The 23,943-nt window shown below is 50.3% G+C and overlaps 1 protein-coding gene across 2 annotated transcripts; it reads right to left on the bottom strand.

Annotated features, from left to right (window-relative positions):
* Nucleotides 1-41: 41 nt before the first annotated feature.
* Nucleotides 42-22,942, bottom strand: FGD1 (FYVE, RhoGEF and PH domain containing 1). Of its 2 annotated transcripts, none has more exons than XM_048491067.1 (12): nucleotides 22,791-22,942; nucleotides 21,782-21,920; nucleotides 20,659-20,717; nucleotides 20,198-20,344; nucleotides 19,984-20,076; nucleotides 19,473-19,552; nucleotides 18,280-18,310; nucleotides 17,182-17,271; nucleotides 15,095-15,220; nucleotides 9,550-9,708; nucleotides 5,102-5,245; nucleotides 42-3,371 (listed from the first exon to the last, which is right to left on the bottom strand). In XM_048491067.1, the coding sequence occupies exons 1-12, from the start codon at nucleotides 22,890-22,892 to the stop codon at nucleotides 3,117-3,119; spliced, it is 1,425 nt and encodes a 474-aa protein (XP_048347024.1). In that variant the 5' UTR covers nucleotides 22,893-22,942; the 3' UTR covers nucleotides 42-3,116. The 2 variants fall into 2 exon arrangements, with proteins under 2 accessions (XP_048347024.1, XP_048347026.1); XM_048491069.1 differs by having other exon boundaries at nucleotides 3,242-3,371; nucleotides 9,485-9,708.
* Nucleotides 22,943-23,943: the final 1,001 nt, after the last annotated feature.

Here is a 23,943-nt window from a genome sequence, read left to right as displayed (position 1 = left end):
ATGGTTGTGCGAGAGCCCTTGTGGAAACCAAGAGACAAACATAACCAAAAAACCCCAGAATCCTCTATTTTTTTTAAAAAAAAATGGACACAGGAAATAAAAATACAACAATGAAACTAAAAAGTAAAATGGACAATACACAAATCTTGGTTGTGGGAAAGGGCACTTCTGTCAGTAGAAGCTCCCTTGCCCTAACCTCTGTAGTGGCCAGCCACTATACATGAACAACAATAAAATATTATTTAGGTAAGAAAGATTTTGTATATCCCTTAATACTGAGTCCTTCTTAATATAAAAGTTACATGCACTAGCTCTACACCATGGAGGGAGAGGGAAATGGCCCACCAGGCACCACCAGGAAACCTACCTCCAACAAGCGGAAAGATCAGTTAGGAAAAGGGGGAGGAGGTGTCCCACTCCCATTTGGACACTGGAGCAGTACTGGGGGGGGGGGGGGGGGGGGGGAAGCAGTATCTGAACTAGCACAGAAAGCTCCATGGTAGTCCAGTTAAGGATGCAGAGAGAATTCAGCTCTTCTAAAAGTGCATCATATCAAGGAGCGGAAGCCAGCTGCACTGGAGAAAAGCTTCAGGTGTCGGGTTTGTATCTGCCTTTGGAATAACCATCTTCCCTCCCGACATCATCTAGCAAGACCACTTGCTGCACAACCACTGTGTTGCTATGAGGCTCACCTGCTTCAAGCCTCGGCCCGGGAGGCTTGTATTAGTAACCATTAAGACAAGGCAGGTAAAACTGAAACCCAGGCTCAGGGGGCAGCCTCACCTTAGCAGCTTCAAAAGGTCAAGGGAGCGCCGCTGTCTTCAGATGTGATCTGTGAGATGCCACCAGCATTTGAATGGTGGTTGTCACGAATATTTGGTCTGACAGCAACACGATCCCTCCACCAACTCTGAAATGAATGGGCTGCATCACTCAGGTGCGGCCCTGACCGTATTCACAATCACCTGCTTCGTACCACCTGTGCTCGAGTGCATTCTTCCCCCCCAAATTACCAGGAGGCAGTTACAGCAGACCGCTGCAAACAGATCAGCTCGCTCAAACAGCATCCACTCCGATCTATTGCTGCCTTTGTAGCAGGCATTTTAACTGGAGTTAGTTGGAGGAACCTTTATTTCCTTTCTGCATTTCAGAGAAGCATTTTGGAACCCTGCTTGCAGATTAGAGCACTTTGGTCACCGGCTGGCAGAGCAGGCATGGTAGGACTGTGCAGCCCCATTCTCTTTACTGAGGTTTGTACAAGGCAAGTTTTGGCTGGGTTGGGTATCTGGTGTACAGCTCAGAAACAGTGCTGTAAAGGGGACCAGCGAATGATGGCAGGTGGCCATTTAGCAAGGGAGAGCGTCCCCACCAGGTAGACAGGGCTTGGTGTAGCACAGGGATCCCCAGCAGGGTGCCCATGGACTCCACAGGGCCTTCCGATTTCTAGGATAGTAGGGGCTTGTGGGGCCACGGGAGATTTGATTGGTGGTGCAGATTTTTTTAAAAAAAACATTGCTTTAGCAGTAGCACCCCCAACAACATAAGGATTGAAGATATGATGGAAGGTAAGATGCAGCAGCCGTTTTGTGGCTGAAAAAAACCACGCCATGTCAGAATGTTAAAGGTACTTAGACTCCCAGATGTTGGGAACTTCAGGTGTAGCAAGATAAAGACCACAGGTTTCAAACTAGCCCTTATCTCCCATCCAGCAAGGACTTCAAGCTGGATCTGGTTCCAGAGAGAGAGAGAGGTTTCAAGTCATAGCGAAGGATAGCCCATTGGTTAAATCTGAGGCAGAATGAGATGAGCCTTTAGTGGGAAGAGGGATCGCATTAGAAAAATCCCACACTCGGCATGGGGCCTTCCACGTCCACTGGAACAACAGTTTCCACATTGATCTTTCAGCTCCTTTCCCCCTCTCAAAATACTGCAATGAACAGATGACCAGTAAGTGCTAAATAAGCAGTACTGATTGGAAGAACAGATCTTGGTCCACACTTGAAAAGCTGGGGAGGGTGGAAGAACACGGAGGGGAGACGCAGAACCCAAGCAAAGAAAACTGCCCTCTCGTGTCTGTTTTTCCCTGGGGAGGGAGACGCTGCTTCCACACGGAGGTTTTTCTCCACCTTGACTCAAAACTGGAGCGCTCTTGGGCGGAGCTTCTGTATGATATCATCCAGCAATCGGCCTGATTTTAGGTCTTTCCCATCCTCAATTCACTTCTTCCTACTTTAATCCTGCGGGGTGTTTTTTTGTTTTTTTCTTTGCAAAGAATGCCATTCAAGTTTTCAGCCTACTTTGTGGAAGGAACGTCATGCGTTTTTGTGGGCCGCAACTCCCTTGCCCCCATCAGTACCATTTCCCTGGCACTTTCCCCCTGCCGGGCCAGCAGAGGGCATTTAAAAAGAAAACAGGTCGTCCCTTCGACGCTCACCAGCCGGCCCTCAAAAATTAATTACTTGCTACCTAGCATGATAAACACCATCGGAGGTCTTTCTGGAGACATTAAAAACTGGGCAACTGCGACAGCACCAACAGACGGCTTTTTCTATAGTGCCATAACGGTCTATTGCCACCATTCTAATTCCATTTCAGATATCATTAGAATCGGTAGAGAACTATAGCGCATGCATGGGAGAAAAAAGGAACAAGAAAAGGGTGGTGAATCACCACAGTAGCCATTAGGAGCATGCCCTCAAGACCAAATGCAGAGTTGCTGTGAAGCATATATGGGAGGGAAAAGAAGGCTGCCATTCATAGACGCTCGAACACTAACAAATTGGCTGTGTCAATAATGCTACGTGGAACATCCTTCCAGGTGGAAGCAGCCAGAGGATGGTTTTGCTTATTCCCTGCTGCACCTGGGAATCGGAAACATCCCCAAGCAACCTCACTGCAGGTGCACAGTTTCTGCAGCTACTGGCGGCAAGGAAGATCTTGGCTAAGTACAGGCCTTTATAGGAAAGAGGCACGAGGGGACTCATGACAGATTGTTAATGCTGACAAAGGGGAGAAAGTGCCGGAGAGAGAAAAACGTTCAAGTATCCTGGTCAGAGAACGGGGAGCAAGCCCTGGGCAGTCAGAGTCCGTTGCTCCTCGTCCCCCAGCTTCCACCGTTAGGTTGCCTCCTCGGCCTCCGTATCTTCGTCTGCCTCTAAGATGGAAGGCGGTCCCTTGCCTTCTTCTCCGCGACCCGCCCGGCTCAGCACCTCCATCCATCGCTGCCTCAGCTCCTCCGTCTCAGGGCTGAAATACCAGCACAGGTGGCTCTGGCTGATCCGGAAGGCATGGCGGCGATCCACCCGCTCCCCAGGGTCGGGGAGGCTCACCTCGAAGCCAATCAGAGGCATTGAACGCTGAGCCTTCACATCCTGCGGGACGACAGTCAAACTGAGCAGTCGAAGCAGAGGCTACAAGCAAGCTAAAGGTGCTGTGCTGCCTGAGACCCATTTGCTGGGTGGCTGTACATTCTGCCTGCAGAGGTACCTCAGGAGTCAGCGAGCGAGCACTCATGTTGGGTGGACACTTCTGCTTTCTAGTGACGAGGGAGAGCCCTCTGGGCGGAACGGAGCAAGCCGCCCCATTCTCAGGAGAAGGGGATAGAACCGTGGTGGCAAACCTTTGGCACTCCAGATGTTATGGACTACAATTCCCATCAGCCCCTGCCAGATTGGCCAATTGGCCATGCTGGCAGGCGTTGATGGGAATTGTAGTCCATGACATCTGGAGTGCCAAAGGTTCGCCACCACGGGGATAGAAATAGGGCCCTGCTCCAAACTGAGCCCACTCTCTCACATGAGAAGTAAGAGGACTTCTAGCAGTGGTGGCGAACCTTTGGCACCCCAGATGTTATGGACTACAATTCCCATCAGCCCCTGCCAGTATGACCAATTGGCCATGCTGGCAGGGGCTGATGGGAATTGTAGTCCATGACATCTGGAGTGCCAAAGGTTCGCCACCACGGACTTATAGCTTGCCTTTCTCTCCTGTGAGGAGTCTCAAAGCATTTTACAATCCTTCCCTTCCTCTCCCCACAATAGACACCCTGTGAGGTAGGTGGGGCTGAGAGAGTTCTGAGAGAATGGTGACTAGCCCGAGGTCACCCACCAGGTTTCATGTGGAGGAGCGGGGAAACAAGTCCAGTTCACCAGTTAAGAGTTTGCCGCTCATGCAGAGGAGTGGGGAATCAAACCCAGTTCTCCAGATTAGAGTCCACCACTCTTAACCACGGCACCACGCTGGCTCTCAGAGGAACAAAGGCTGGAACTGAGAAGATGAGCAATATGGAGGCGGAACTGAATCAGCCCCCTTCCTCTTCGGTTGGCCGTGCTGCGTAGCTGCCCAGGCTCCCTTGCTCTGCATGGAGAATCTAGGCATTTAATGAGCTGTCAGGGTGACACAGAGCACAGTGAGGGGGTTGCCTCTCTCTTCAGTCCTGTGTGCCTTTTCACAAATGCACTTCGCAGACTGCAGTGCTCAACAGATAAAATGGCCTGTCAAGGGCAAGTAGAAGAAGAAGAAGAAGAGTTTGGATTTATATCCCCCCTTTCTCTCCTGCAGGAGACTCAAAGGGGCTGACAATCTCCTTGCCCTTCCCCCCTCACAACAAACACCCTGTGAGGTAAGTGGGGCTGAGAGAGCTCTGAGAAGCTGTGACTAGCCCAAGGTCACCCAGCTGGCGTGTGTGGGAGTGTACAGGCTAATCTGAATTCCCCAGATAAGCCTCCACAGCTCAGGCGGCAGAGCTGGGAATCAAACCCGGTTCCTCCAGATTAGATACATGAGCTCGTAACCTCCTACGCCACTGTAACAACCTCCATGGACTCTTCTAGTACTTATTTAAACTGTTGGCTGTCATTGACACTTCAGCACCTGGTGGCAATGAGTTGCATAGCCTTGGATCATGAATTTGTTCAGCTGGTCTTGAACCCATTACTTACCACTTCACTCACTCACCCAGTCCTGTTGAAAAGGGCAGAATAATAGAATTCCTCCCATTTTCACCCTCTGCTCGTTGTTTTATACCCCTCCTACCATACTACAGTCACACTGCCTGTCCTCCAAGTTAAGTTGTGGGGAGAGAAGCAGGGCATGAACATACCTGTGGGGCTCCGTAGATGTAGAGAACAAGGGGCTCGTTTTCAGGGATGACAAACCAGCCCTTATGCCAGGCCTTCCCTCCTTTCTCCATGTAGTGCAAGAAACTGCAGATGACGCTGTTCTCTGCCACCACTGAAGCCTGTTTCTGCAGAAGAGGGGAGAAGTAGAGAGGCTTGTCAGACCCACAGCAAGTCAAGAGGCAGCCAGCCCGCCCATCTACACAAAAACATGCTGCAATCAAAACACCTTTTCCACACATGCAATGGGAAGACTGCATTAATATGGGCACCGTATTGTCGAAGGCTTTCACGGCCGGAATCACTTTGGTGCTGTGTGGTTTCCGGGCTGTATGGCCGTGTTCTAGCAGCATTCTCTCCTGACGTTTCGCCTGCATCTGTGGCTGGCATCTTCAGAGGATCTGATGTTGGGAAAGCAAGTGGAGTATATATATCTGTTGGAGTATCCAGGGTGGATGGAGAAACATTGTCTGTGAGTAACAAAGAAGGCAACCAGGTCAATAGTTGAGGGCATCTGAATAGAAGTATGAGTAACAATAGTCTTCATTGTTACTCATTGTTACTATAGTCTTCATTGTTACTCATACTTCTATTCAGGTGCCCTCAACTATTGACCTGGTTGCCTTCTTTGTTACTCACAGACAATGTTTCTCCACCCACCCTGGACACTCCAACAGATATATATACTCCACTTGCTTTCCCAACATCAGATCCTGTGAAGATGCCAGCCACAGATGCAGGCGAAACGTCAGGAGAGAATGCTGCTAGAACACGGCCATACAGCCCGGAAACCACACAGCACCCAAATATGGGCACCGTTTTCCTGACAGAAGTCTGCCAGGACCTACGCCCTACCGTGGGGCTTTAACAAAAAATACAATCACTACGTCACTACAGATGTTGTAATGATCCAGTGCAACTCTGTACTTTTCCCCAGCTTCCGTTTTTGAAGATAAAGTCTTCACCGCTTTTCTGTTGCAGAGTTATAAGGGGAAATGTGTACCCACTGATTTTCTGTATAACTCCACAACAAAAATGGCTACTCCATTTTTAAAATGAAAGCTGGGACCTAGTCCAGCGTTGCGAGCAAAGGGAAACTGCAGAGAGATGGAACAAGAACACAGAGAAAACTTTGGTATGGATACTCCATTGCCACTGCAAATGCACCTGTCTCCATGTGCAAGCAGTCCTGGGTAACCTATACCATGGTTCCAGGATTTAGGTTACTTTAGTGCAGAATCAGTGTGTGCTATTATACATAACACAATCACAGAGCACACAGGGCTTTGTTTCTTTCCAGATTGTGAGGGGGGGGATCGCTCACTGTATCACACCAAAAATCCATCAAGCCCAGCGCCCTGCCTTCTACTGAGGCCATCCAAATGCACATGGCAAACTCACAGCCTTGGAGCAGCTCTGTAAGGGAGAGATCACTTAAGTCAGAGCAAGGCAGGCAGACAAATTGATCTTCAAAATATACATGACAGTGATTCTTATTAGTATCACTTAGGAGCTGGTTGAATTAGGATCTTACTTGATCGCTTCGCCTGCATCTGTGGCTGGCATCTTCAGAGGTGCATCACAGAGGGAAGTCTCTTACACCCTTCCCTCTGTGATACACCTCTGAAGATGCCAGCCACAGATGCAGGCGAAACGTCAGGAACAAGATCCACCAGACCACGGCCACACAGCCCGGAAAACCCACCAGAACCAGTTGAATCCGGCCGTGAAAGCCTTTGACAATACAGTGTCACCTAGGTTTTCTGGTTAGGAAATTGCTGGAGATTTAGGGGCAGAAGGTGGGGAAAGTAGAATTTGGGGAGGAAGATGAGATCAGAAGGAATAGGATTCCCTACAGTCCACCCTCTGAAGCTGCCATTTCCTCCTGGGCAGCTGACCTCTCTTGCCCAGAGATTGACTGTAATTCCAGGAGATCTCCAGCCACTACCTGGAAGTTGGCAACCCTATTGCCTTCCTAAGCAACGTTACGCCTTTTTAAGTTCATTGACCTTAATGGACTTGGAAGGGTGTGACTCTATTTAGGGTGGCTCTGCCTGGATAAATGATTAGGGTCTGTGTATAGTAAGTAAGGATTCTATGATGTCATTTCTGTACCGCTTAAAGTGTCATGTGAATGCTTATGCTAAGTTGGTTCTGGTGGGTTTTCCGGGCTGTGTGGCCGTGGTCTGGTGGATCTTGTTCCTGACATTTCGCCTGCATCTGTGGCTGGCATCTTCAGAGGGGTATCACAGAGGGAAGTCTGTTACACACTGTTACACACTTATGCTAAGCTTCAGGTCTTTCGGGTGGTTTCACACTTCTGAAACCTTATTTCATGGTTTACTGAATGCCCAGTTGTGTTGACTGTACTTTGAGTGTCATCCACCTTGAGTCCCTGTAGGAAAGGTGGACTATACATAAGGTAAATAAACACACTTCACAACTACCGTGCACAGTAGGCTATGTGCTTTGCTCCATGTTGAAAGTCATAGAAACTGGGATGAGGAAAGGAAGCCAGGAAGAGACAGAAAAGGAGCAAACGGGATGGGAAGCTGTGATGAGAGTCTCTGCCACTGGACGATTTCCCCAGATCTCCAAACTTTCAGCCAGAACTTCCACAAAACTCCACCTTTTAAAAGCTCTGTTGGTGGAGGAGGGGGATGCTTCATCAAGGGCTACTCTGTTGACCTTTCCGAGAAAGGGGCTAGCAGCAAGCAAAAGGAAGCCACCTCTGTAGTGCTGGCAATCCCATAGAGTCAGCTCAGGCCAGACCTGAACTGCAGTAACAGGAGGGTTGAGTGCAGAGAAAGGGTTGTCATCCCCAGTTTTGGGATGAAAAGCTCTGAGATCAGGAGGCCTCACTTAAAAGGTAGCAGAGCTGGGAAAGAACCCTGTCCGAAATAGGGGCAGTGTGAGTGATTCTGGCGTTGGCCCTAGAATCACTACCACCTCTGCCAGGCCCTGCCACATCAAACCCCTCCGACTGGGGTCCAGGCAAGGAGCATTTCTCTCCCCGTCTCAGGCAGGCAAGAGTTGCTGCTGCTGCTGCTGCTGCCACCAGAGGTCCACTGTCTGAGGTGGATACAAGCAGCCACCACTGCCACGCTGGCTGTCCAAGCCCCAGACAGCAGCCATTGCTGCCGAGCCACTGACACTGCCCCCCTCCTCCCCCCCCGGGGCCGTGAAGCAGGGTGATGGAAACTTGCCCCCCCCCTCCGAAGCAGGGGGCCACAGGCACCTGCCCCTGTTTACACAACAACACAAGCCTTTATTGGCATATAAAACAGGACAAAATTTTGAAACAAAACAAGGTTAAGAAATACAGTTAAAATTACTAATTTCCAGTATAAAATTTGCAACAGTTTCACAAAAGAGCACATCAGAGCTGTTCAGGAGATTGGGTATCTTATAACACTCATGCCACTGAGAACATTGCAAGAAAATGGAATTCATGTATTTCATGCATGTCTTATTGTATTTAGGGCATAGAAACAAAGAATGGTCAAGTGTTTCAACCGTGGTCATATCACATGAACAAACTCTTTTAGAACGTTCCATATTCTTGAATCTTCCCTCCAGCAGAGCTGATGGCAGCACATTACATCTTGCAGTAGCCAAGGCTCTCCTCTGGGTGGGATTAACCTGCTCCTGTTGCCTAAGACCACACGGGATCTCAGACCTTGGAGAGCAGGCAACACCGGGTTATTGGACCAATAGGTCTGGTTCAGTTGTTGGAACTAGAAAAAAACATTTCAATATGCAACAGGTGTCACCGGAAGATGAATTCTGCAAGTGACGCAACTTCCCACCACCAGGGGAAGCCCGCCAGCAGCATTTCTGGCGCCCGGCAAGTGCTTTTGGATAGTGGAAGGGGCTGGTTTGGGCGTTTGCCCAGCAGGGCTTCTGCCTGAAATGTCAAATTGTTACTATCAAAGTTATGGAGAACCTCAATAATATTTTGAGGCTACCTCTGCTTCCCGTGGCAGTCACTTTGTGATTGTGCCCACCCACCCTGTGTCAGGATTGCAAAGGTGCCCACAGGCCCAAAGAGGTTGGTGACCCCACAAAGGGCACAGCATCCCCTTTCTGAGCTGTAGAAAAGAGATGGAATTATCCTTTCCACAGCTCAGGGAGAGGGCACCGTGCCCAAAGAAAGCCAACTGCCAGCACTTCCATTTTCTCTAGCTGGCAAGTTAGTCTCTCATTATGAGGTGAAATATCCTGAGGCTTTCAGGAAGAGATAAAGCCCAAAGACAGGGCAGAGGTTTTGCATGAGAATGCCAGAAGCCTGGTAAAGCCAAGGAAATCCTTCTGGAAGTCGAGCCCCCCCCCCCCCCCCCCGCAACCCCTTGCAGGAAGCTACCCACTTTCCAAAGAAGGCGCACCACTCCCAGCAGGATTTCACAGGGCAGGGCTGTCCCACCAGCCTCACCTCCAGAATGGATCTCCGGCGTTGAGGCGTATTGGGGTGTGGAACGGGACTGGCAGGGGAGCCCTGGAGCGTCGTGTAACAACCGGCGCAGACACGGTTGGGTCGGTTGTTGTCATAGACCAGGCGAGCCCGGAACTCGGAACATTTTCCACAGACAACCTGTAAGGAGCGGGTAAACAGGAAATGAATGGTGCTGACTTAACAATCACTAACAGCTAGTTTACACTATGCACAGAGTCAACTGATAAAGCCACCAAAAACTGTTCCACTTTGCAGGTGAGAGTTGCGTGCAGGTGGCAATAGGAACAGTTCTTGCACACAAAATATTAACATCCTGGCCTTCTTACGACTACAGTTCTTTTCTAGGGGCAGAGGTTTTTGAGGAAGGCAGAACCCCCCCCCCCCCCTCCTCTACTCAACCGAAGACGAAACAAACTTTATGATTTGGGCCTACTCAATGTATAAACTGGTCAAGAGATGCTCTAATTCAGCCTCTTTTAACCTTAGAAATATTTTTCATGCTTCAGAGACCCCCTACATGTTTGGGATCAAATACAGTGGAACCTCGGTTTTCATAGCCTTCGGTTTTCATCGGTTTTGGTTTTCATTGATTTTTTCAGTGAAAAATTTGCCTCGGTTTTCATTGATTTGCCTCAGTTTTCATTGATTTGCGGTAAGGTGCAGGGGTTTGTGGAGAAAAATCACCCAGTCAAAGCTGTTGCAGACTGTGTCTGCAACTTGTTTAATGACAATGTCTTGCCCCATTTCAGACAAATCTTAAAGAGGTGTCAGAAACAGACCTCTCTGGTGCGACATTGGTCCACTGGCTCTGAAGCTAGTCCCAGTGTTATTGTTTGTTACTGTTTTCAGCATTTAACACTATGGCTGATTCCGCATGGGCCAAAAACAGCGGTGTAAAATGGTGTGAAAACGATATAAACCCTTTTACACCATTTTAAACCCTTTTACACCATTTTCACACCATTTTCACACCACTGTTTTTGTCCCACGCGGAATCAGCCTATGTTTATTCACCCAAAAATGTGTTTTTGGTATGTTTTTTGGGGTGCCTAGAACGGGTTAATTGGATTGACATTGATTGCTATGGAAAAGTTTGCCTTGGTTTTCATCGGTTTTGGTTTTCATTGATTCTTTTCGGACAGATTACCAACGAAAACCGAGGTTCCACTGTATAGGCCAAACATAAAATTTGTTACGTTGTTTTCACATGTAGGTCTGTTGTTAAACATGATTGTTAAACATGTGAACACTCTATCGTGCGGGGTGAAGGGGTGGTAAAGTACATTTTTCAAGAAATCAACGGACTTGTCCAGTGTGGCCTGTGCATCAGCCTCTTCCTCAGAGGTGGGATCCAGCAGGTTCTCACCAGTTCCCAAGAGTGGGTTACGAATTATTTGTGTGTGCCGAGAGGGGGTTTCTAATTGGGTCCGCTTTTCCATCTCCACACCCTCGCCTCCCCGAGAGGCAGACTGCTTTTGAACGTGAAGGTTCCATATAGCAATTACGACTAATAATGTAACTCCCTGAACTGGGTTAATCCCTTTCAGGTACTGCAATTCATGGATTCTCAGCCTTTCGTACCTTTTATCTCACCAGTCTCTATCAAAGAACCTGTGTGTTTCACCATTGCTGTGTACAGATTTGTGAGTTGGGGCATTTTCTATAATGTGATGATGATTTAGAAATGACCTGGTGCAAAAAAAATTGGGGGGGGGGTCGTGGTGGGGTGGCTGCCCATGGTGGGGGCATCCAACTCAGTTTTTGCCCAGGGCTCAGGTTTGCCTAGGTACGCCTCTGCCCCCTTTGCTGAGTGGGGGCTGGCGAGGGAACCTGTTACTAAAAATTTTGGATCCCACCACTGCTCTCCCTCCCATCTCTTTTCCCTGCGGCTTTCCTGTAGTCCTACAGAGCACTGCTAGACAGCTCAGAAAGAGTTGTAACTAGATTTTTTTTAACCTCTGCTTATCCCTGTGATAGCGCATTGCCCAGATTTGAAATAATTTTTCTAACAAGCCACAATCTCCCAGGGAACCTCTAGTGACCGCTTGCAGAACCCTGGGGTTCCATGGAATCCTGGTTGAGAAACCCTGCTCTAATCCAATGGTTTTCAAACTACATGCCAGAGAACTCCAGAGTTCTTTCTACTGGAGCTTCTCAGAATATCAGTTGTGACGGAGAAGTTTCCGCAACAGCCAACCTTCCCTCGAAATGTGCTGTCATGAGAAAATGCTGGGTATTGAGAGTGGGGAAGCTCAGAGATTCGTGAACACACATGAAGTGGCAGAAAGGTGAGAGTATTGTCTGCCCAGACTGGCAGTGGTTTGCCATTGTCTTGCACATCACCTGCTATCTGGTTCTTTGGAACCGGGGATTAGAACCAGGGGGCCTTCTGTATGCAAGGCAGATGCTGTACTGCTCTACTCTTCTCTACAGATCTCCCCCTGAAGCGTGCTGTCACAAGAGAGTGCAGGGTATTCAGAGTGGGGGGGTGGGGGTTTGCAATCCCAGGTCAGGACCTGCCTGTTACTTTTTCCGCATATTTTCCTCACATGGCATTTCTTCTTTTGTTAATGCCTTGTGATGGAGGAGAATGGTGCAGAAAGAGAGGGAAGCTGACAGCTTCCCAGAGGCGTAGCTAGGGAAAATGGAGCCCGGTGCAAAATCTGAGCCCCTTCCTCCCCCCGGCAGCCACTGTGATGCTGGAATCCACCCCCGAACAGCATCACTTGGAAACAATGGGGGATGGGGACACCCCCTTTGGGAGTCCATAACTTTGGACCCCCTGAACCAAACCTCACCAAACCTGGGTGATATCATCAGGAGAGTCTCCTGAAAAATCTCTGAAATTTTGGTGCTGCTAGTCTAAAAACTGCAGGCAAAAAAACTGGAAAAACACGTGGTAGCTTCGCCTCTGCAAGCTTCCACCCAGGGATTATTCTGTGTGCAGCTTTCATTGCCACTGTGAATGAACAGGATGTCCACACAGCCCTTTCCCCTGCACTTTGCTTGCCTCAGGCCCGCATTCACCATTTTCTCCATCATATCAAACCAGAGAGCCAGCATGGGATTGTGACTAAGAGCGGCGGACCCTAATCTGGAGATCCGGGTTTGATTCCCCACTCCTCCACATGAGCTGCAGATTCTTATCTGGTGAACTCGATTTGTTTTCCTGCTCCTACACTATAGCCTGCTAGGTGACCTTCTGCTCTCAGTCACAGTCCTCTCTGAATTCTCTCAGCCTCACAAGGTGTCTATTGTGCGGAGAGGAAGGGAAGGAGTTTGTAAGCCTTTTGAGACTCCTTGTGGTTGAGAAAAACGGGGTGTAAACAAAGGTGGGATGCAGCCGGTTCGCAATGGTTCGATGGAACCACTTGTTAAATTTTCTTCAGTTCCTTGAACCGGTTGTTAAAGATTAACTTCAACTCCTTTGATAAATCTTCCTCAGTTCTGCAAACTGCTGGTTAATGATTAACTTCAACTTCAATTGACCCAGCATGTCTGTTAATGATTAATCCCCCTCCCCTCCATGGGAGTTCCTGGTGTGAGGATCTCTTTTAAAAAGTATCCAATGAAATCCCTTGGAGGAGAGGATACAATCCTTCGGAGGAGGGGGATACAAAGCCTCGGTAGGAGAGGAGTGGGTCAGCGGCAGGAACACCAGGAGATAATTGAGCTTGTTCCTCCCACCCACACTAAGTCCTGCGTTTTGTTAAATGTTCTATCCTGGTGCCATGGGGATGGGGAGGGCAGAGTTTGCCCAGTGCTTGGGTTCTGCTGGCAAAACTTTCTATCCTGGTGCCATGGGGATGGGGAGTGGAGAGTTTGCCCAGTGCTTGGTTTCTGCTGGCAAAAGTTTCTATCCTGGTGCCATGGGGATGGGGAGGGCAGAGTTTGCCCAGTGCCTGGTTTCTGTTGGCAAATCTTTCTACCCTGGTGGCATGGGGAGGGGAGAGATTGCCCAGTGCTTGGTTCCTGTTGGCAAAACTTTCTACCCTGGTGCCATGGGGATGGGGAGGGGAGATTTTGCTCAGTGCTTGACTCTGTTTTGCAAAACTGTCTACCCAGGTGGCATCAGGGCGGAGCCCCTGCTGCAGTACCGCCCACCCTGCTCCGTTGGCACTACGCGACTGTTTGAATCCCACCACCATCGGAACCTGTTGTTAACATTTTTGAATCCCACCACTGGGTGTAAATCCAAACTCTTCTCTTCCTCTTCAGGTCTGGGAAAGATCACAGCAAAGTGGAAGTAATCACAGAATGTGAACAATTAAGGGACTACATGCTCTAAAAAAACTGTTCCAGTTTGGACACCAAACCAAAGCAAAACTTCCATGTGGAAACAGCCTTTAACCTTCCTCCTGAAAGTTGTTTTTATCCCCACTGGGGTAAAATATCTGTGTGTTGTCTTCAGCAGAAGTCAAAACAGCTGAGAAGGACTCTTCTGGTAAGAAAATGGCTGGGGAAGAAATGGCTAAAGTTCCTCTCTCCTTTGTGTTTGAAATGTTGAAACAGACACAGACTTCCGGTTTGGCCATGGCGACGGCTGGCTGCGCCCAGAGAGAGCTCTAGTGAATCCAATCTCTGCATCCCCTGTGTGTTGGGGGATGTAATCTGCCCCTCAAGAAGGAGAGGCGATCTTGCTTTTCTGAAAAGTATCCTGCGTGAAACCTAGAATGAAGAATCCCCAATATGGTGCCCGTGGGTGCCATGCTGCTTGCTGGCACCCTTCTTGGCACCCACCAAGTGCTTTTAGGAAGTGTGTCAAGGGGGGCTCTTGCCCAGAAGGACTTCTGATTGGCTGTGCAGATTAAAATAATATTTTTACAGTAGCTGCCACCACAGCGTTGGTTTTATTCACCCGCGTCCCTCTTTCTCAATGTATTTTTTTCATTGTCTCTCTTCTCCTCTGCTCTTCAGCATCCTCTCTGTGTATGGCTATGCCTCTGTTGTCAGCCATATTGTGGACACATTTGGAATTCTGGTGCAGGGTGGATGTGCCCCCCACCCTTCCTGCACCAGAATTCCAAACACGTCCACAAGCTCAGGAAGTCTGGAGGCTCTGACCTAGAACGACGCCCCAGAATTCTCTGAAGGACATTTAGATTCCATGACAAAACACCCAGGAGGCACCAAGCAGACAAGCGCTGTGAAAAGGGCTCCCTGAAGGCAGAGTGGTTCGAAAAACCAGCATCCCTGCGAAGAGCAGAGGGTAACTTTTGACAAGAGCAGCAGGATAGGACAGTAGAATGCAGATGAAGTGAGGGGATTTTTGCACGTGCAAAGTCATGCACTTGCAGTGCAGTTTGCAGCTGGATTTTCCTGTGTGAAATAGCAAAACCCATTGGCAAACCATTGTGAAAGTGGACTGGAAATGCCTTGTTCTGAAAGTGCCCTTAGTCTGGCCACCATATGCCTCCTTTGACTTTCTTCCGAGGAGGTCACGCTAGGGAACGTGAAGTGGGACAGCAGTAACAAAGCAAAGTTGTGGACCTGCAGCCCCCGCCCCCCTCGGGCCGACACTCACGTGGCCGCAAGCCCGGCAATGATGTCTACGCTTGGTGAGAGCATTGAAGGGCTCCTTGCACTGCATACACATGGTCACCTCCTTCTCCCGGATCGGCGTGGGCGCCCGTCGTCCCAGCTCACTCCCCTGCAGGCACAGCAGACAATGGAGACGGTTAATATGCACACACGGAAAAGTACCAGAAGGTTGTATTTCCATTTCTGGGAGTGCAGAACAGAAGAGAAGAGGAGGAGTTTGGATGTATGCCCCACTTTTCTCAACCATAAAGAGTCTCAAAGCAGCTTACAAACTCCTTTCCCTTCCCCTCCCCACAGCAGACACCTTGGGATGGGATGGGATTAATATATTTAGTTAATATACCGCCCTCCCCCGAAAGGCTCAGGATGGTGCACAACAACATGATAGCATCAATCAACATAACATTGTAGAACAACCATAAATAAATGCATCAATAACATAGGATCAATAAACATAACATAGCATCATAGGAGCAGCAGTGGCGTAGGAGGTTAAGAGCTCGTGTATCTAATCTGGAGGAACCGGGTTTGATTCCCAGCTCTGCTGCCTGAGCTGTGGAGGCTTATCTGGGGAATTCAGATTAACCTGTGCACTCCCACACATGCCAGCTGGGTGACCTTGGGCTGGTCACAGTTGTGAGGGGGGAAGGGCAAGGAGATTGTCAGCCCCTTTGAGTCTCCTGCAGGAGAGAAAGAGGGGATAAAAATCCAAACTCCTCTTCTTCTTCTTCTTCTTCATCATAAACATATAATCACCTTGTGAGGTAGGTGGGCTGAGATAATTCTGAGAGAACTGTGACTAGCCCAAGGTCAAAGCAGGAATGTAGGAGTGTGGAAACAAATCCAGTTCACCAGATAAAGAGTCCGCCACTCATGTAGAGGAGTGGGGAATCAAACCCAGTTCTTCATATTGAAATCCACCTGCTCTTAACCACTACAACCATTCGCGTGGTAGCCTCTTACAGGTTTCCTGGAATTTTTCTTTTTTTAAATAACGCATGTGGAAACTGGAAAGGTGGCTGAAAATGTTTTCCCAGGGGGCCTTGAAGACCTTCTTGCCCTGCCCTGCCCTGCAAAGCAGAATAAATTATGCAGAGTAAAAGAAACCATGCTAGTCTTTGCACAGATGAGGGCCTGAGAGGACCTGTGGGCAGCAGTGGCGAAGTGGTTAAGAGCAGGTGTACTCTAATCTGGAGGAACTGGGTTTGATTCCCCGCTCTGCCGCCTGAGCTATGGAGGCTTATCTGGGGAATTCAGATCAGCCTGTGCACTCCAACACACGCCAGCTGGGTGACCTTGGGCTAGTCACAGTTCTTCTGAGCTCTCCCAGCCGCACCTACCTCACAGGGTGTTTGTTGTGGGGGGGGGGGGAGGGAAAGGAGATTGTCAGCCCCTTTGAGTCTCCTACAGGAGAGAAAGGGGGGATATAAATCCAAACTCCTCTTCTTCTTCTGTGCCACAGCAACAGCAGCAACCACCATGGAAACAGGTAGCAGGTGCATCTGCACCTATCTGTAACCACATTGCTCACTGCCACTGCTTCCACCTCCCAGCCCCTTCCACTATTTCCCCATCACACCTGCACAAAAGCACCAACACAATGGTTTGGTCAGGACTCCCCGCTCCTGCTAGCCTGGAACAACCCAACACACTCTGTTCCTTCACCGAGCCATGCTGTAATGCTGCTACAGCTCAGCAGAGAAATAGGGAAAATCCCCAAAGAATATTAAAGGCAGAGCACAGCTCACTCTCCTGCAGCAGTGGTTATGGGTGGGATATCTGAGCACATGTTTCTCTTGCACACAGCCCCCCTTTTAAACCAGAGGGGAAAAAGAGATTTAATTTTTTTCCTCTGGATTAAATGGGGAAGCCCCAGGAATGCTGGGAATCATACTCGGAATGCACACCACATGATATGTCCGTTCCCCTTTAATCCAACAAGATTCCAAGTGCTCTGAAAACCCCTGAGCTCAGCCAAGTCTCAACACAAATTAAAACTTTTCATGGCAGCAAAGAGCTCACTCGCCCCCTAAGGGCACGGATTCACGCACACACACCGCAGAGACTCACAGGCGAATTGGGCGGCGTTTCATCCTCGCTGATCAGCTGCTTGAACGTCTCCAGAGTCTGTTCATGCTTCTGAATCGTTGCCTGGATCGCCTGGTGGTTTTAACAATGATGCATTTGTTGCCACAAGACAAACAGATCTCTGAACTGAGAAGGGAAGTCGAGCCCCGGTCTCCTTTGGTGGAGGGAGGCCAAGGAAAGGACGAGTGTCCTTAGGGAATTCCTGTGCTCACCCGTTCCTCCAGCCCCAGTTGCTGTTGGAACACACCGGGGTGTGTGTGTGTGTTCTTACCCCTCCCCAAACTTTCACTCATCTTCCTGTGACTTTCAGCCTCTTCCAGTGCTATCCTATGAATACTTTCCTGAGAATAAACCCTACTGAGTAGACTTCAGTAGGATTTTAAGTACACTTGCTTAGGATTTCACTGTTCCTCTCCCTGTCATTCAGGAGGCACTCATGTCAGTTCACAGGTATGGTGAGCCACCTGCTGTGTACCTAGTATGGGTAACAAACCTGTCCAATCCCCCTAATGCCACACAGCTGCTGCATCATAAGATGCACACCTATTGCTCCCACTGGTAAGATATGCAATGTCAGTAGGTATGATAGTCTGTGAGATCAGACTCTATACAGTTAGGAGCCAACATAGTACAAGGTTATGCCAAATCGCATTATTCTTGATGGAAGACAGACAGACTCTCCTAGGCACTCTCCCTTCAACTGGACTGGTAGAACCTCTCTATGTGCAATGCATTGTCGAAGGCTTTCACGGCCGAATTCAACTGGTTGTTGTGGGGTTTTTTCCAGGCTGTGTGGCCGTGGTCTGGTAGATCTTGTTCCAAAGTTACACAGCCTTCTCTCTGTGATACACCTCTGAAGATGCCAGCCACAGATGCAGGTGAAACATTCGGAACAAGATCTACCAGATCACGGCCACACAGCCCGGAAAACCCACAACAACTACTCTCTATGTGCATGTAATCTAGGGATCCCACATAGTGCATTACTAGCTAACGAATGGGAGATTTCACAGGAACTATCAGGGACAAAGGTAGGTCAATGAATGCCTTATGGGGCAGGTAAGAGAGATTAGCAGTTACCTGGATCCAATCTCGCTTCTCCTCTTCAGTCCTAAAAATGACAAATAGTTCACCGACGTTTTAGGGCGAGTACCCAAACAAATAAATTTTCAAACAGACATGAATTCAATCTCTATAGATAGTTTGAGAGGGTAGCTGTCTTGGTCTACAGTAAAACAACTAGATTCAAGACCTGCAGCCTCGTAGAGACTAACAAAATTTCCAGGGTACGAGTTTTTCAAAACTCCTTACGTCAGGCACTTGATCTCAGACAACAGGAGCTTTGACAGTCAAAAGCTCATAACCCAAAAGTCTTGTCGGCCTCTAAGGTCCAACTGGATTCAAATCTAGTTGAAGAGGCTGTATAGATTTCATTGCATCATACATAATATGGAAATATTGCCCAGGTTGAAATATTCAACACAAAATATGCGCATTGGTATGAAAACCTGCAATTTACACTTCTATATAAGTTCTTCTCCGGAAATAATTGAAATAGGAGATGATAGCCATTGAATATCTTGTATCGATTACTACGTTCTTACCATTGGGAAGGAAAAACAAAGTGCATGAAGGCTAAGGAACAAGTGAGAAGGTATTTAAGATAAAATAACAGCAATCGTATCCCACACATTCTAGATATACTCATATTCAAATCCTCTAACCATCAATAAAATGACAATACAACTTGAGACCAAGAACAGTAAAAGACAGAAGCCATTTTTTGAGAAGTGGCCAAATTTGCTTCCACCTCAATACATCAGTCATCTAATATCTTCTGAAAACCCTTGTAACTCTATGGTTTCCCTTGGTAAAACCATATAATTTATACCCATTGATTTAAACCATTTATTTATATTTCTTCTGTCTTTATTAGGCATAATATCCTTCATGCAATTTTTTCTATGAATGTATTGTTATGAGTATTAATTGAGATTTCTATGCACTAGGTTCAAAATAAAAGCTTTTTTTAAAAAAAAGAACCACCAAAAATGGCATGCTACCATGGCATTCACAGGGGACTGTGAAAGGGATTTGCCACTTAGCCTGATCTGGGGTGACTGGAAAAAATGGAGAGAAATGGCTGGAGGGAAACAGAGTCATTACTGGGGTGAGCCAATGGAAGCCAAGAAAAACAAACATGAATTACTGGGGCAGCAAATCGCTGCTGCTGGATCATGGCCAAAAGATGCATTTGGAATTGCTGATTGTACCTGGCTTGGAGCTCTAGGGATCGCTGTTTCCCCGATACAAGGAAGGTCCGGGGCACATTGAGGCTGCTGGACTCTTTCAACTGCACAGAAGGAGAGACGGAGACACAGAGTTGGTTCACACATGCATTCGAACAACTGCAGCTCCGAGAAATCACTAGCACATGGGAATCAATTGCTAGCAATCAAATACCCCCAATAGAATTTTCTGTGTCTCCTCAGATAACACACGTTTCTATGGCATGCATTTACACATTCATCTATCCACGAGTCACCAAATGATGGACATACAGGGGTCAACCAGCCCACAGACTTAACTTGTGTCACCTACCCCTACCATTTGAACCCAAACGTATCATGTTGTTTTTTCCTTTCCCTACCCACAAGATGAGACAGGAGCCTTGAGTGAGATTGGCTTCTTTCCTCCCCCCACCCTTCTAAATAATACATTCCATGTTTCACCTTAGAGGGTCTCCCAGGAGTTTAATTTCCTATAAACCCCACTTTCACTTACCTCCATCCCCTCCACGTCTATGCGAGCACGGACTCCAAACTTCTGTCCAATCAGACGCAGCTTTGGCACACAGTACAGCAAGCGATCGTTGAACTGGACCAAAAAAGGAAAGTTGACATTGAAACTGTATAAAGCGGAAGGATTCCTTCTACACCTTTCCTGAGTGTTTAAGGTTTTTAAGGGGGTGGGGCGGACTTCCACCACAACCTCTCACCAAGATCAGGTAGCGGTCCTGCGTGGTCCCATTCTTAGCAGACAGCTTCAGAATATGGCCTTCCTTGATAAGCTCGTTGGTGGGGCTCACTATATCTTCCTCGCCTCCCAAGAGTTCATAAACCTTCAGCAATGAGTGCATTCTCTCCTACAGAGGGTTACAGTCAGCAGGTAGAATGTTGGGTGTAGACGGGAGAGGCACAAGTTCAAGACTCCACCATGCTCTTGAAAATCGTTGATTTTAGGATCAGGCAGGGTGAAGAAACCCCCCCATAAGCCCACCCTGGTTTTCCAAGCAGAACAGTCTAGGCTGGGTGGCTCAGGCACGTCGCTGGAGGTCGCAGTACGGATGTGCCTGGGGCACGTCTCTGGTTCGTAGAAGCATATGCTCTGGAACTTCAGAACCAAGAAGACAACCACAACATCCCCACCTACAATATCAAAGATTCCTTCAAGTCTTACCATTTTGCGGATGGCGGCGTTCGAGTGCTCAGCTGCCGTTGCGATAAGTTCAAGGGACTCTGAGATGGGAAGGAGAGGAAAGGACATTAATTCAACGTGCCTGACTCCACGTGCTCCCGAACCAAACTGGAAGCAGAAACACTCGACACAAACGTCGGCGTCATTTACAGAGCCGTCCGAAGCCAATTTGAGTCCAGCAGCTCACCCATAGATATAGGGTATATTGAGGTACAAGCTGGAAAGGGTATACCCCAAATATCTGGTTGGTCTCTAAGGGACTACTAGACTCCGATCTAGTTGTTCTTCTGCAAACCAACATGGCTACCCTCTGAAAATATGCTAAGCAGACTTCTACAAGGCCATTGAAGTCCATGGGTTTAGAATGGGATAAATGTGCTCAGAATATCACTGGTTGAGATGGAGGGGATCCAGTTTAGAATCCAGTTTCCCATTCAGATCAGCAACTAGAGAACCCCCACCCCCACCCTGCTGCCAATCCAAAAGGCAAGTTAAATGGGATGGGGACTGGCTCTGTGACCAAAGGGCTAGCTCAGGGGTCAGCAATCTTTTACACTCAAAGAGCCATTTGGACCCATTTTCCCTGGAAAAGAACATTAATGGAGCTGCACCTCGAGGATTCCCAGCATGTTCGGGCTGACCAAGCGCTGATCTCTCCCCCCGCCTCTGTGGCAGGGGGGGGGGATTCCCCAAGCTCCCTGCTTGGGAGCGGGTGGCGTCCCAGCGTCGGCCGACGCCACTGTTTTCTCTCCCAGCGGTGGGGGAATTCCCCACACTGGCCAGGAAGGGGCTGGGAGCCGCACCACAAGCTCAAAAGAGCCATTTGCGGCTCGCGAGCCGCGGGTTCCCAGCCCCCGGACTAGCCATTCAACCACATGTACAGCTGGGTTGGCTTTCCGCTCCACCCCAGCCGCCTCCATTCACCAACTGTTACTAAATATATTCTGCTGAATATAAGGAAAATCCAGCATCCTTAAACAATGCACCAAGCAGCTTGACACCACCACAGTTCTCCCATTCGACATTTGCAGTGGCATATCACACCCATAACAGATGGGCCTGCCCTGCTTGGCTCCCACACCCACCCGCCCCGGGCTGCACTCACTCTGGGCATCCTTGCAATCGGGCGAGTCCTGGGGCAGTTTAAGGAGATAATCCTTCAGTAGCAGCTCGTAGCGAGGGATCCGCTGGACCGGCTCCAACATATGATGCTGCAGGGTCAGGTTTCCGCAGATCTCTTCTCGCTGCAACACAGAAGGGCCTGAAGTGAGCTGCCTGTCCTGATTTCCCTCTGAATGGCAAAGTGTCTGACCCTGAAGGGGCATCCAGACCCCATGAACTATTGAGAATCTAAAGCAAGCCTCCCTGCGGGGGCATAAGCAGAAATCTCAACACTCAGATTTTGTTCAATCTTAATTTGGCCACAAATGGACCACTCTTAACCCTCTCGGACCAGAGTTTTTCCCCCCCTCATCTGTATGAAGCAAACTGTATAAAATTCCTGACTTGTATGGCCTGGGTTAGCCTGATCTCATCAGATCTCAGAGGTGAGCATGGTCAGCCCTGGTTCGTACTTGGTTGGGAAACCACCAAGGAAATCCAAGGTTGCTACACAGGAGGCAGAGAATGGCAAACCTCCTCTGTCAGTCTCCTGCCTTGGCCTGGATAGGCCAGGCTCACCCGGTCTGATCAGACCTTAGAAGCTAAGCAGGGTGGCTTCTAGTAAGTACTTGGATGGGAGACCACCAAGGAAGTTCAGGGTCACCACACAAAGACAATGTCAAGCCACCTCTGAACATCTCTTGCCTTGCAAGCCCTGTGCCGCTGCCCTCAAGTCAGCTGCACCACCACAAAACAAGAGAGATCAAGACAAAGGTTAACTGGGGAGGGACATTCTTTCCTAGACCCTCTGTTTTAGATTAATGCACACAGTTCAATTCAAGGCATCAAATTTTCTATGCGCTGAAAAGACACAGGAAGGAAACACCCCACATGCCTAGAGGTTGTGCTAACCACTAGGTCCTTTTCCTACAGGGAGTCCTCATGATGCATTTTCAGCTGGGGAAAGCATTTGAGAGGTTATCAACTATAGCACAGACTATAAGCCAGCTGACCTGCACTTCATGGATAATGCCCTTGAACTGTGCTGAGCGTTCCATCCAGGTGCTGACCAGCTCCATGGCGCGATCAAAGTTCTTGACATATTCACCATACATCTTAAGGAACGGAGCCAGTTTCTGCAGGATGTCCCCAATGCGAGGGTGTTGGTCCCTGTGAGACAGAAGCAAAAACAGGTTAGGAAAAGAGCCTGTAAAACCGAAAGCCCCAAGGCACTAGGCCAGGGGTAGGGAACCTGCGGCTCTCCAGATGTTCAGGAACTACAATTCCCATCAGCCCCCCCCCCCCCCACCCCCCCCCCCCCCCACCCCCCCCCCCCCCCACCCCCCCCCCCCCCCACCCCCCCCCCCCCCCACCCCCCCCCCCCCCCACCCCCCCCCCCCCCCACCCCCCCCCCCCCCCACCCCCCCCCCCCCCCACCCCCCCCCCCCCCCACCCCCCCCCCCCCCCACCCCCCCCCCCCCCCACCCCCCCCCCCCCCCACCCCCCCCCCCCCCCACCCCCCCCCCCCCCCACCCCCCCCCCCCCCCACCCCCCCCCCCCCCCACCCCCCCCCCCCCCCACCCCCCCCCCCCCCCACCCCCCCCCCCCCCCACCCCCCCCCCCCCCCACCCCCCCCCCCCCCCACCCCCCCCCCCCCCCACCCCCCCCCCCCCCCACCCCCCCCCCCCCCCACCCCCCCCCCCCCCCACCCCCCCCCCCCCCCACCCCCCCCCCCCCCCACCCCCCCCCCCCCCCACCCCCCCCCCCCCCCACCCCCCCCCCCCCCCACCCCCCCCCCCCCCCACCCCCCCCCCCCCCCACCCCCCCCCCCCCCCACCCCCCCCCCCCCCCACCCCCCCCCCCCCCCACCCCCCCCCCCCCCCACCCCCCCCCCCCCCCACCCCCCCCCCCCCCCACCCCCCCCCCCCCCCACCCCCCCCCCCCCCCACCCCCCCCCCCCCCCACCCCCCCCCCCCCCCACCCCCCCCCCCCCCCACCCCCCCCCCCCCCCACCCCCCCCCCCCCCCACCCCCCCCCCCCCCCACCCCCCCCCCCCCCCACCCCCCCCCCCCCCCACCCCCCCCCCCCCCCACCCCCCCCCCCCCCCACCCCCCCCCCCCCCCACCCCCCCCCCCCCCCACCCCCCCCCCCCCCCACCCCCCCCCC

The sequence above is a fragment of the Sphaerodactylus townsendi genome, linkage group LG03, assembly GCF_021028975.2.
Source record: "Sphaerodactylus townsendi isolate TG3544 linkage group LG03, MPM_Stown_v2.3, whole genome shotgun sequence".
In the NCBI taxonomy this organism is placed as follows: domain Eukaryota; kingdom Metazoa; phylum Chordata; class Lepidosauria; order Squamata; family Sphaerodactylidae; genus Sphaerodactylus; species Sphaerodactylus townsendi.
The sequence above is the reverse complement of the archived record's forward strand: the minus strand, read 5'-3'. Positions and strand labels throughout refer to the sequence as shown.